Below are 14,938 nucleotides of genomic sequence, written 5' to 3'. Positions count from 1 at the left end.
CCCTTTTGCGAGGAAGAACGTCCAAGTGTCTCACCTCCACAGAGGTAGAAATTGGACAAAGAGGGTGTATACCGCGCCTAGAGGTATTGGTATAGAAAATTATACATACATATATTTGATGAATATTTCGACAGTAGATGATAACCTCAAAATAAAAAGTAAAACATAATAGTGCAATACAGTAAGTTGGTAGAAAGGTATAATAAAACTATGCACAGTCCACTCACATTGGGGTGAGCTATAACAGAGCTCAGCTGTGATGCGCCTGGACGGTACAATCCCCGTCTCGGGATATATGGTGATGTAGCTTCAGGGGTTGTTCAAGGTGCAGTTGTACGTAGATCATGAAATGAAAATATAGCAGCAAATGGTGAAGTAAGTACGTCCTGTGTTAGCTGGATACAGAGTACTCAGGAAGTTAGCTAACACAGGAAGTACTTACTTCACCATTACTTCCCCATACTTAAGAGGAAACTCAAAGTGGACTGATCAAGAAAAATCTGACAACAGTTACTTCAGACACAACCCCCAAAGGACCCAGAAGAACAACAAAGGAGCTGTAGAAACTGGGAGGGTTAATCATCCAAAATATACACACAGAGAAAATAGTGATCTAAATGGAGAAACATACAGACCCAATAGGAACTATATAGATGAGGGGGCATATCCAAAAACAAAATCCTCCAGGAATACGGAGATGGAATCTGAGCACTACACTTCTGATTTTTTAGGGAGACACCGGAGGAAAACAGACAGACAACACACTCATTGGAGGGATGTGGAAGGTCAGGAAATAACCTCCAAGCAGAATGAGAAAATACAGATCAATCAACAAGCAAGAAGAAACCTAGAAAAATAGGAAACCGAGATGGAATTAGAATACAGCAAAAGATTGGAGCAATAGATTCAATTATCAACATTTCGTACTATATTCTTACACAAGAAGAACAGATACTAAAATATGGGTTAATATTTACACCCACACAGCCACCGAATCACTTTAAAATCTTTATAGACATACAAAAAATCATCCGTAAATTTACATTACATAGGTATTTCAACAAACGGAATTTGGCCACAAGGGGGAAGAAAATGAACTTTGGTCGAACTTCAAGGATCTCTCTATGAAAGACATAGAAGCAATCCGAATATTAGAATCGATCCAAGCAGAACAGTACTCACCGGAAAAACAAATTAACACTATACATTCATCATTTAAACCAACCTCCTTGTTTTATCCAAGTACATCAAGGGGAGTACATCAGGGTACATAGTGAACTGGTACTTAAAGATATTAAACACCTATGTACCCAACAACAACTAAGAACAAGAAATCCAATCTCACTTTTAAGGAGAGAAAAGCATTGAACACTTTAAAAAAAGAATATAAAGATTCAAATTAGAGAAGCGGACAAAGGAGGAGCTAAAGTCATACAGAATATGAAGACTATAAGAAAGAGGCTGTCAGGGTGGTAGTCCGGTGCCCGGAACCCAGACACAGTGTCCAGGCAGCGGCGCATGGACCGGGACCCATAATGCCTGATGATAAAAGGGAGTCTTCAGCGTGGAGGTGGATTAGCAGGGTCTGGTGCAGGGTAACCGCACGCCCCCTGGTGTTGAGCACCAGCGTTTGTGCAGCCACATACCAAGACCCTGAATCAGCTTCAGCGGATACCAGGAACAAGGAGCTTGGAAATTAAGCAGACCTCCCAGGAGCTGAATAGGGAGGCTCTGCAGCAAGATTGTATCCAGTACTAGAAACAAGGCTAGAGATAGGCACCAAACATGAAAACAAGACAGAACTAGTAGAACCCAGAACCAGAGAAGGATGGTAAGCTAAACCCAGAACATATACACAAGACATGAGGAAAACATGAACATAACTGGACAGGACTGTACATGGGCTGGGTATACAAACTAAAACAAGACAAGATAACAAAGGCAAAACAAGAGGAGAAATAACGAAGTACTACATATGAAAATCATGGGGATTTAGTCACACTATATGATCATACATTGCATAAGCCTGCCAACAACGCCAATGTACCCCATATCTGGCAGGTCCTACACTGCCTAATGTATGCTAAAATAACCACAGATTCAGAACACATATATAGCACTTACCTGCAAGAAAGGACAGACGCAGTGAGCAGCTGCCTGCAGGAACACTGAAACATAATGAAAGATGGAAACAAACGGGTGTGGCAAATAAAACAAACATTTAAATGAATCCAAGAGACTGGGAAATCCAAGGGTGGATTACAGGAGTGAACCCAGAAAAACCCAGCATAAAGAAAACCAGACATAGAATATAAAACCAAAAACCAAGGAAAACTAAGCAAGAATAGCAAAAAGAGTACTGGATACCAGAAGCCAAGTCCAGACATCAGAACAGAGTAGAGCAGATCAGACAGAGGCATACAGGTTACTGGAAGACTCCACAACCTATAGTAAATTGGAAAGAGATCCAACTCAGGAATATAAGAATGACCTGCTATCATTATTAAAGTAAGCCCAAACAAGAGGGGTCTTGAGTTAAGAGGAATTCTACTTCCTGTACGCAGAGCATCTAGTCACGGCAATTTTCTACCATCTGCCTAAAATTCACAAAGATCAAAAGAACCCTCCAGGTCGCTTGATTATATCTGGAATAGCATCATTAACCAGTAATATTTCCGCTTATGTCCACTTCTTCTTACAACATATGGTTACACATCTTGATTGATATTTGAAAGACACGGACCATATGCTTCAACTCTGCTCCAATATCGAAGACTGCTTTCTCTTCATTTTGGATGTTACACCAGCATTCCTCACCGGATCGGTAGAGAAGCAGTGAAACACATCCTACATCTATTCAACGAATTCAAAGAAGAACAACAACGCTTCATACTGGACTGTATAAGTTTCGTGTTAGAACACAATTTCTTCCTGTTTGACAATTCTTTTTACCTCCAAATCACAGGGAATGCAATGGGGACAAAATTAGCACCCTCATATGCGAACCAAACCATGGGAAGGTGGGAGAGCCAATTTATTTGGAGATAAATTCCATTCCTTGCTAATATATGTTTTTACGAACGATTTATAGACAATATTATATTATATGGAGGGGGGAAGAAACAGAACTCCTCAGATTCCTTAACCATACCAATGCCAACAATATGAACCTCAGATTTACTCATGTGGCCAGTATAACCAAGATCACATTTCTAGATTTAAATAATTTTTATAGATGATAATGGGATTCTCCAAACCAGTAACCATTGAAAAAAAGTTGACAAGAATCGGTTATTGGATGCTAGGAGTGCCACAAACTAGGATGGATTAACAACATTCATAGGCGTGCGCAGCCTATTGCATTAGGGTGTGCACCCTAAAGCACAAACACACACGCCGCGTATTTGTGTGTGTATGTATGTATAAATATATATACACTGCTGTGTGTGTGTCTGTGCTGCCATGCCTGATCCCTAGTGTGAGTGAACTCTAGCCTGCAGGCAACGCTCCGACCTCGCGAGAGGAACCCATCAAAACTGCTGGCTAGAGGAGTTGCAAGGGGTGGCATTGTGTGTATGCATATCGGTGTTGTGCACATGTGTGTATTGGTGTGGTAATAATAGGGGGTGTAGTGTGTGTTTAGGGGACTTGTGTGTGCATAAGGGTACAGTTGGTGCACAGGAGGTGTATATCGGCATAGTATGAATGCAGTGGTAGGGTGTTTATAGGGGTATAGAATGTGTAGTGCTTTTGTATGTGTGTATGCAGGAGGTGTAATACGTGTGTTTATAGGGAATATAGAGTGTGTGTAGTGATTGAGTGCAGTGTATGGGGGGTATAGAGTGTGTGTGAGTGCAGAGGGTGTAGTGTGTATATAGGGGTATAGTGTGTAGTGTGTATATAGTTTGTTTAGGTGCAGGTGGTGTAGTGTGTATGTATAGGGGGTATAGTGTGTAGGTGCAGGGGGTGTAATGTGTATGTATAGTGTGTAGGTGTAGGGGGTATAGTGTGTAGGTATAGGGGGTATAGTGTGTAGGTGTAGGGGGTATAGTGTGTAGGTATAGGGGGTATAGTGTGTAGGTGCAGGGGGTGTAATGAGTATGTATAGTGTGTAGGTGCAGGGGGCATAGTGTGTGGGTGCAGGGGGTATAGTGTGTAGGTGCAGGGGGTGTATAGTGTGTAGGTGCATGGGGTATAGTGTGTGGGTGCAGGGGGTGTATAGTGTGTGTGGTGTGTAGGTGCAGGGTGTATATAGGGTATCATTTATTAGTAAAGAAGGGCTGGATAGTGTTAAATAATACATTTTGATTGTTTCATTATTTAAAATAAAATAACCCTAAACATTTACTCCCCTTTCCCCTTGTTACCTTATTATTTTGCAGGGGGGATAGGGAGCATGCTGCTGATCATCCCTGGTAATCCAGTGGGCTAGTGATGTGGTCTGTACCTCCCCAGGGTACAGACCATACTTTCCTCTCGCGAGAGCTGGAGTTTCAGAGCGTTGCAACGCTATGAAAATATCGGAGATCGCGAGAGGGCTGCCCTGCGTGCAGCCTGGAGGCCGTTTGCTCCGTATCCAAACGGAACGGAGCTCTTCAGAGTCTCTCTCGGGGCTAATTGGTAAGCTTGAGCTGGCAGGGGAGATTTTTTGATCTTCCCTGCCGGCCTCGATACATGTGCGGCGCGCGGGGATTAGGGTGTGCCCAGGCACACCCCGTACGCACGCCTATGACAACATTCCAAAGAGTCAATACATGAGGGTAAAAATAAATTGTAGTAGTCCTCAGGAATTGAAAGAGGAATTTCAGAACCTCACAACCTCACAGGTTCATACAGTAACACTATAATCCTGACCTTCTGAAAAAGGTACAACAAGAAGTCCACAATATGAATAGATAGGAACTCATCTCCACACCAAGAGGAAAGAGAGATGATGGACTTCGGAGAAACAAAGATAGAACACATCCCATATTTGTGACAACCTATAACTTAGCAGCAAACAAAATTAAGAGAATCATATGGAAACACTGGCCCATCATCACCCAGGACAAACATATGTTTTGTTTGGACAACACACAACCAAATGTAGTGTTCATAAAGAACCAAACAATCAAAAACATAATTGCCCCAAGTTTGGTTAAAAATAAAAACAACATAACCAAAAACAAAACAGGACTTTTGGGAGTAAAATATGTATTTAGGTGCGGAAGGAAAAACTTACCAAACAAAAAGATAAGTCTTTCTCCTCCAACCATAATGATAAAAAGAAGGAATATGCAATCCAACAATTTATTAACTATAACACTACCCACGTCATCTACCTTTTGGAATACACATATGGTAAACAATATGTGGGTAGAACATGTAGAAAGTTGAAAACGAGAATATATGAACAAGTACTTTCGATCAGAAAGAAATGTATAAACCATGGAGTTCCGCTACACTTTCTGGAGAAACACAACAGTGATCCAAAAGATCTAAAGGTTAAAGGGATTGAAGCTATTCCACCCACAAAAAGAGGTGGGGATAGATTTAAAATCTTAAGACAACGAGAAACCTATTGGATTTTTAAATTAGGGACACTAGAAAATGGAGGATTGAACAAAGAGCTAGATATAGTGGCTTTTTAGGCTTCATCCCCACCCAGTCCAATATATACCTACGGCCATACCTGTCTGAAAGTGCCTGATCTCCTCATATCTCAGAAGCCATCCAGACTCTGGCCTGGTTAGTACTTGAATGGGAGACCAACTAGGAATCTCAGGTGCTGTAAGCTGGTTTCAGATATCCTTTCTATCTAAACATAAAAAGTTTGGGCATTGAACACTCTACTTTAGCCCCACTGAACCACCAGGCATTCTCCACCGGACCACCAGGGATTACAGGAAATGTTTCCCCTCCCTGAGCAAAGGTAAGAAGGGAGCGGGAATAAAAAATAAATTTTACATTTTTTGAATTGAAAAAACCCAAACAATAATTATATATATATTTGCTTGGATCTGCCAACACATTCAACTACTGTCCACATACTCAAACACACTGCCCCAATACGCACACACACTGCCCATATATTTACACACAAGGCCCCCATACTCACAGACTGCCCCCATACTCACAGACTGCACCCTCACACACACACTGCCCCCCTCACACACACAATGCCCCCCTCACACACACACACTGGCCCCCCCACACACACACTGTCCTCCTCACACATACACTGGCCTCCTCACACACACACACACTGCACCCATACTCACACACGGCACCCATACACACTGCCCCCCCACCCACACACACACACTGACCTCTCACACACACACTGCCCCCTCCCACACACAAACACTGCACCCATACTGACACACTGCACCCATACACACACACACAGACCCTCTCTCACACACACACTGGCCCCTCACACACACACACACACTGGCCCCTCACACACACACTTTCTGTTGTAATTTCTCTGTTCTTGGATAATAATGAATGCTAACTAGTGATGTCGCGAACATAAAATTCTCGGTTCGCGAATGGCTCATATTTTACTCATATTTTTTTCTTCCTCTGTCCTACCCTACCTTTTTAGTTTTTTTATATTTTTTATTCCATTCACAGTGCTCCATCTACAGGAGAACACCTATCATTATGTATACATCATGTAACAAATCATAAATAGATACTAAAGTTAAAAAGATACATCTATATCTCTATCTTTTTTATTCATTACCTAAGTTTCATAGTTTATATGGTAGCTATATTCACATATAAAATTCACTTAATATCTTTCAAATATAGGTAGCCTTTGAGATATATATATATATATTTTTTTTATTTATATATTTTAATAAATAATCTCCAATTTTTGCAATAGACTTCTTTTTACTTTTAATACACTCATTTTTGTTAATAACTTAAGAAGTAAATAAACCATCAAATATATATGGAGCCAGTATCTTTAAAAAACTTAACATTACTCCCATAATTAGAACGATAAGAATCAAACTTTGCACCAATTAGGCAATTCTGAATGCACATAAAAAAAATTCATGAGGTGTTCAACAGTGTCTCCCTGAGGAAGCGAGCTCAGAGCTCACGAAACATGTAGGAGTGTGAACACAGCGAACACTGATACCATCACTTCCTAGGACGATCTGAGTGCCCGGATCACGATCATCCAGCTTCAATATACGAGCGCAAACCAGAGAGACGTTTGAAGCAGGGAGACGAGCACACTACACAGGATCCATTTTCAGTAGAAGTACAGTAAGCATCCACGCTACACAGGAGGATTCCTGAGACTGTTTCAATCTTTCAGCTTACTTTGTAGCATCTAAAGGGATCCCTTAGATAGAATATACTACAGAAACGGGTTGGAATACATATCTTAATTTTTACTCACTTTAAGACTTTAAATATTTGCTTAATGTGAGCTAGACACTCAAGCGCTTTGTCTTTTTTTTTCTCTTTTTTATTTAAGCTTTCAGAAGCATTAAATATGTATTTTTTCTTAAGGAATTTTAACTTGCTTGTTTTTATTCAGAATAAAGGATTTTTTTTTACTTAAAGCTATATGTCCCTCTGCGCTCTTTTCTGTTTCTGGGTCGTAATATTGTGTATATATAGTAAATACTAAGGATATTTCCAATTGAGAGCTGCATTGGAATACCAGCACATTCTTTTATACATACACGACCACCCATAATATTCAAAAAATATATAAAAATCAACAAGTGGTAAGTATAGTATGCTAAATTTGAACACCTTAGGTGATCATCCCAAAGGCTACCTATATGTGATTTTTAATTATTTTTTTCTATGTTTTCATATTTACTCTAGGCGCGATTGACTATTCAAATTATTTTAATTTGAATTTTGAAATTGTATAATGAGAAACAAAGCCAAAGTTCGGAAACCAGTAATCAAAGTATATTGCGCTATTGGGCTAACGGAAGACCACAACTGAGCAACAAGGCAGGGAGAAGGTAAATTTAAATAGGGTTTGGGGTGATTCTGATTGACCTGTCTCCAATTGGAATTAACTATCACAAATGGGAGGTACCTGTACCTTCCACTTTGACCTGTAATGTCACTATTGCACGCTGAGTCAGGTGACTGACTCAGGTACCTATTTAAACACCAAAAGGCTACTGGGGGGTATTGTTACAGCCACAAGCAGGTTCATGGTCACTGATGAAACTGCTGTTTCTTTGTAGGTGTGTGCTGCACACATCCAACATCTAATAGTGAAGGGTGCAATTCACAAATCCAACAAAAAGGTGCAAACCATGCTTGAGCATTTCCACAGTAATGTGAGAGCTAGCCAAATCTTGAGGCAGGAGTAAGAGAAAAGTGTCAGCAAGTGTCAGTTCTTATATCACTTAGATATGTGACAGAAAGTTTGAGCCACAGTAATGCCAGTTTGATCATTCCTTTGTTCACGTACCTCATAAACAACTCTTTTTAATCGCATGTTTATTTTTTTTTTACAATTTAAATGCTGTTATAAACTATTTGCCTTTTGCTTAAAAAAAAGTTCAGTTTGGAGCTAAAACATTGCTTTGGGAGATAACACTAATACAAGTCTGCTTAACATTCCTACATTAAGTGCTATGCTTCTGTTTGTTTCATTGATCATAGCAAGAGTGAAACATCAACCAGTTACTGCACATTAAAGTCTTAAATGTTATTGGCATCTACAGTAATGCCAGATGGACTTGTCTTTGCAGTAAAAAGTCTATTCATTACATCCTGACTTCTCAATGGCAATAACGTTGTTCTAGGTCAGATAAAGATTAGTGTCTATCAATTTCTGCATGCATACATTTATAGCTATCTGCATGCCAACTTTTTAATGACCTATACCCAACTTTTACAAACCTGAAAGATGGGTGGACAATTTTATGTAAGACTTTAAAACTGAATTATCTTGAGTTCATTCACACAGTGTAGGAGAGGAGAGGACCCTGATTGTACAAGTAAACCAGCAATATATAAATATGATATATTATCCAGCACAACTTGATGTTTGATAAAGACTTCATGCAGCCAGAAGGAGTAAATGTGGATTTTTATATGGTCGGTTTTTTGTGAAGGTTTTGTTTCTGGGATTCTCTGTCTCTTTTATTGATATTGTATCCTTATTACAGTTTTTTTTCCCTTAATGTTTTTAATGTATCTATTTTCAGAACAATTAATAGATGTTTAATATTTTGTATTTTCTAGGGTTTTATAATTAATACATTTGGGGGTTTTGAGAAGATTTTTTTTTATATTTTGCTATATTGGCATTTATTGGTATTTAATTATTAATTCCTACTTCTTTTGTATTTATATTTATATTTTTTGTGCTATGAACTTTGAGAATCAATCCAAAAGTTTTTCGAAATGACTGATAAGACCGTTATATGATGGTGGTGCGCATTTGCATTCCACAGCCGAACAGGAAGCACGCCCGCCAACTCAGAAGGTGAAAGTTGGAATGCAAGTGTGTTCCATGGCTAGACCAGATTGACCAGATTGACCAGATTGACGTTTCTGGTAGCTTGAGAAAAAGGCTTGACACATGGAAGGTAATCATCAGAAACAGGTGGATCTTAATACATCTGTCCTGATTGTCTTGAAGGATTTTTGGGAGGAGTAGGAGGGACTTTTAAACTAGGACATAGCAGGATTGTTTTACACTTGCTGGGTGCCGCTGGAGAAGTCTAAGAATAGATGAAACACGTAGGGCGATTGGACACATTTCTTTTGATTTTTTTTTATTGATTTTGTTTGTACACTAATGGTTCCTGGTGGCTGTATATAGATTTCTCCCTTGGAGCAGCTTTATCTCTCTTGTGAGTGCAACTTAATAAAGTGTTCTTTGGTGTTATTCAGTTTTGCACTATGCATCTTTTTCTCTTTTTTCCCTAACAAGCAGATACGTTGGGAAAAGAGAAGAAAGAAGTTCTATTCTGTGTTATATATGTTCTGCCTATTCCACCTCATACTTGTGAGTGCAATTTAGCTTAAATTTTTTTTAAATGTGTTCACTTTATCTACACCATTTGTGGTCCTTCTCTGTTTTTTTTATTATTGTAGGTTGTTTTTATCTATGTGCTCTGATATCACATTTTTTTTTTAAAATGGGTCTAAAATATATACATGAATATATACATATACATAAATATATACATTTGCAATAGTCATGACAAAAAGTTAAAAATTGGTCATATACATTAAGTATTTGTAAAGACCCTTATGGTATTATTAAAAAATACTTTAAATAGTATAGAGCCATTACATAAAAATGATTTTCTCTCAGAGGAGAAAATAATAATGCCATATAAACAAAGGTAAAGTAAAGAAAAAACAAAAAACATGTATGCATATTCTTGGTAATGAAGCGTTTAAAAATAAATTAAAAAAAAAGATAAAAACTCTAGGAAATCTAAATCAGGAATACTAAAAACCATATTAACCCAGTAAATGTCATCCCAAATTTTACCTGTCCTACCTACATTTGTAATAATAGCCCTGTTTCATTTATTCTGAATCTAAGCTTTATGAGCATTTTGATTATCACGTGATGCTCTTTTTTTTTTTGTACTTTGTGAGAATGTTTAAGTAGCTTATTAAGGAGCTTATTAGTGACATTAGTGACAGCCAAGTATGATTCCACCAGTTTATTTTATTATTAGTTGTGTGTGTCCTTTGAGGATTGTATAACTTAATGTAATTTTAATGATTGACAATTGTGCTTATTAATAATGTATAATGTATTATGTGAATGTGATGATTGATAATTGAGCTCACTAATAACTAAACACTGGGATAATTTATGCAAAGCATTAAAGGACTTCTAAAGTGAGAGAAATAGAGAGATAGACAGACAGACAGATAGATCGATCCCGTAATTGTATATACTTCTTTGGTGAAAAGTGCAATTATTTAGCCGTTAAAGTCAACTTAAAATGACTCAGAACTTACATTCAGAAATATACAGGTGAATATATTTGACAACTAGATTTCTTTTAACCCACCCCAGAACTATATATTATGAACAGCTATTTTAAAAGTAATGAAGAGGTGGTAAACATTTTGAAACATGAATAGTACATACATTATATATTTAGAGAATAGCAGTTTGCTTTTGTAATGTTTTCATTAAAACACATCATCGAGAATTAGATTATATTCATTTACATTAATTAAAAAAAAAAATTTAAAATGAAACAAAAAATGATTCAAAACTCTGTCAAAGTGGAAGATATAAAAAAATCTTACAATATTAACAAATCTCTATTAATTCTTATTTTGTTTTGATAACCTATCTCTAAGTAATGATCTGAGTACCTTACCTGTCACTATAGGCAGTTGCAGTGGCTGTGGCAGGTTGTGCATATCGAAAGGCAGCATAACCACCCTGAAAAACAAGATGACACCTTGGTTTAATAATACTTCTATTAATAAGATTAGTAATTCATGTTAACATATTAAGTTTATAGAAAACAGTGAATGGAAAACTATCAATAATGTTATTCTGATATTAATAATTTGCATGTTGAATTTAAATAATCATGTAAATATACAGTTGAAGTGATTAATTACATTCTGTGATTATTTCAGATGAACCTATTAGTAGACTTATGTATTTGTTTTCAGGCAAACTGGAATTTGTCTGAATGTAGGCCGATAGGTAGGTCGTTCGACTTCCAAAACTCTGAGTAACCATATGGAAGTATAACTGAAACCATGACTCAGGGGAACATAAACAAACATGTCCATTTGTTGCTTGACTCAGAGTTCTATCATGGTGCCAAAAAAGCAGGTGATTAATGGGGAAAAAAGATGGTTGATAGTTGGTGGGCAGCCACAAAATGTTGATTTGATTCACAGAGAAGTGACCAACAGAGGGAAAAAAATGAGGAGCAGTGAAAAAAAAATTCGATTTATATGTGTAATAAAAATATAATATGTAAATACATAAATATATATTACTATAATTTTTATATATATAAATAGATAAATCAATTTTTTTTATTGCTTTTCCTCATTTTCTTGCTATTGCTTAATTGTTCTAATGTGAGCTGTGAACTAAATAGCTGGGAAATACATTACAGAGATTGGTCTTCTTCACAACCTTTTTGGCTCGTAATCATGTTATTTTTGCATGGGTCATATTTAGGCGAGTCAAAGTGCCACATGCATGGAAATACGGCTTCCAGAACTACATTTTATTTTCGGAAAAAGTGATTCAGCCAAATTAAATTTTCCACTATGCACAAGTCTATTAATTAGTAAATGCAAGCTTGTATGCATGAGGCTAGGAATTTAGCACAACTCAGCTATATTTCTGAGCCGTGATGCAATTTTATTCCATTTAAATTAGAGCATTAGTTTGCAATTTTAAAGACTTGAAAGTGACAAAGGGTTTTCATTTCTAAATTGGTATAAAGAAAAAAAGTGTTTAATTTCCTCAAATTAACATTCAGTTGTATGAAACAGTAATTGCAGCTGTTTAATTAAGCAAACAGGACAAACAAAAACATGTATTTGAAAGGAATTGTGTTCAGTGACGCATTGATTATCAAACTGTGAAAACAGCCGAGCCTCCTGTTCAGTAGACCACAATGTTATATCAACCATTTCAAAATGATCTCAGCATGCCAATTAACAAACAGAGGCCGGTCTTCACAGATAAAACAAACACCATTTGCGTTCCAATTATAAGTCGCCACCCCATTGTCTCATGGGACATGTTTCTGTGGTCTTCAAAATGCATACTAATAAGCAGAGCATAAGATGGTTCCAGATGTATAGAGCAGAGATGCCTTTTTTATAATGTGCAAAGAAAATAAATTCTATTATATATTAAATAAATGGCAAGATTTAATTCACAGTACCTTTGTTGACTATGCAATTATAGGTAGTTATGCACTGCATAGATAGATAGATAGATAGATAGATAGATAGATAGATAGAAAGCTAGATAGAAAGATAGATAGAGAGCAGTGCTCAACTACATATATATATATATGAGATGTATGGAGAATAATTAAAATATATATTTTTAAAAGTATCATGACGTATGAAATATAATTGTTAAAACCTGTGTTAGATTAACAGCTAAAAAAAATGTATTTTGTCTTTTGCAAAATGAGCAATTTAAATAAAAAAATGCCTAGTGATTATTAACATCTAGTGATGAACTGACAAGCTGAAATGTTTCACAGATTGTTTCTGATATCAAATATATCATCATGAATCTGATTAGATTAATTTACAACCCCTGTTTAGTTGCTAATATAGCAGCAAAAGTGTCAAACACTGTTTCATTAAAATAACATTTTTGTTTGAACTAGCGCAATGTAGAATGACTTTGCTAATGATCATGTCTTTTCTGGATTTCTGGATGATTAAATACTGCGTATATTTCAAAAGTCTTGTTTTAATACTTCACACATTTTACCATGCTTTGTGAAATATTCAGTATTGTGTGGATTTGAAATATTACATGTATGAGCGTTTCTGGTAATATGGGATTACCATTATTGTATGAAAAGAGAACTGTATTTCAACACTGACTAGGTATGAAGTAATGAGGAGTTTGATTTGAAGAATGTGTATGTTTATGTAAATGGTGAGCTAGTTTTGAGAGGATATATATTATGCAACAGTGAAGGAGAATGTCAAAGATGTCTGTGGTATGATAACCATGATAAATGTGACTCAATCTTCCTCCATTTATCTACCTGTTGTTGCAAATCTTTTAATAGATTATCATAGTTTGTTTGTATCATCCTCTCTATATCAAAAGATATTTTATTCCCCAAGTAGCCAATAGTATCTTTTGCCCATAAAAGTTGGAAACGTGCAGTCAGAAGATCTTTCTGAGCCTCAGATAAAAAAGAGGCTAAGATTTGTGTTTTTTCATATTAATCTTATAGTTAGAGAAACTACTACAGATAGATATAACATCCAATACTGATGGAATTGAAACCATTGGATCCGTCAAGATAAGGAGGACATCATCTGCAAAAAGGGAAACCTTGATTTCCCCGTTGAGAGACTTGACCCCCTTTACATTAGTATTCTGTCTGATCAAAGTGGCCAAAGGTTCAATTGTAAGGAGAAAATATTAACGGGAATGTCTTAAACTTCCAGAGTCTCTCTGGAGAATTAATCCAGTGTGTCTCCTGAATAAAGGCAATGTCTAGAATAAGAATAAGAAAGGAAAAAACAGAAAAAATAATACACATTTACATTATAAAATACATAAAACATAAAAAAATATTCCAAGAAGGGGAACAAACCCCCTCTTGGTAATCCAGTGGGGAGACATATACATATATATATATATTTGTGTGTATATATATATATATATATATATATATATATATATATATATATATATATATATATATATGGCCCCCTGAACGAGACCTGGCTATAGTTGCAGGAATAGAGACCCTAGCAAGAGGAGGAAGGCCTCCAAACTCTTCAGAAACAAAACGGCATTTCAAGTATCTAACCTAAAGTCCATCATATGTCAATCCATAAAGCTATTAACTTTGTCTAGAATATATAACCACACTAGCCCCTAAGGCCATATCACAACAAATTACTGATCTAACTCTACTTGATATATTTTACAACTCTCAATTATAATAGTACAAATCTCCCTCTCCTCTCCCCTCCCTCAGTCATTGTAATTCCAAAATATACTCTAAAATGTGGAACATATTCCAGGAAAGAAGCAAAATGAGGGGACCTTTGTACTTATAACCTCCTGAACAAGACCTGCCTATAATTGCAGAAATAGAAAACACTGGCAAGAGGAGAAAAATCTCCAGACCTCATCAGAAACCAAACAATATTCCAAATATCCGACCTATATTAAACACTATAACATTCAATAAATCAGTTAGTTTTGTCTAGGATATTGGATCACATT

General features: G+C 36.6%; 1 protein-coding gene and 1 pseudogene across 1 annotated transcript in view; one reads left to right on the top strand and one right to left on the bottom strand.

Moving 5' to 3' along the window:
• RBFOX1 (RNA binding fox-1 homolog 1) overlaps window positions 1-14,938 on the bottom strand; it is a 1,085,723-nt gene that overhangs the window by 128,580 nt on the left and 942,205 nt on the right. The window contains exon 10 of the mRNA XM_063430238.1: window positions 11,343-11,407. Within this exon, the coding sequence (XP_063286308.1) occupies window positions 11,343-11,407 (65 nt within the window). The remainder of the gene's footprint in view (window positions 1-11,342; window positions 11,408-14,938) is intronic.
• LOC134572125 (5S ribosomal RNA) lies at window positions 5,658-5,776 on the top strand (annotated as a pseudogene).

This window comes from Pelobates fuscus, chromosome 8, assembly GCF_036172605.1.
Source record: "Pelobates fuscus isolate aPelFus1 chromosome 8, aPelFus1.pri, whole genome shotgun sequence".
Lineage (NCBI taxonomy): Eukaryota > Metazoa > Chordata > Amphibia > Anura > Pelobatidae > Pelobates > Pelobates fuscus.
The sequence above is the reverse complement of the archived record's forward strand: the minus strand, read 5'-3'. Positions and strand labels throughout refer to the sequence as shown.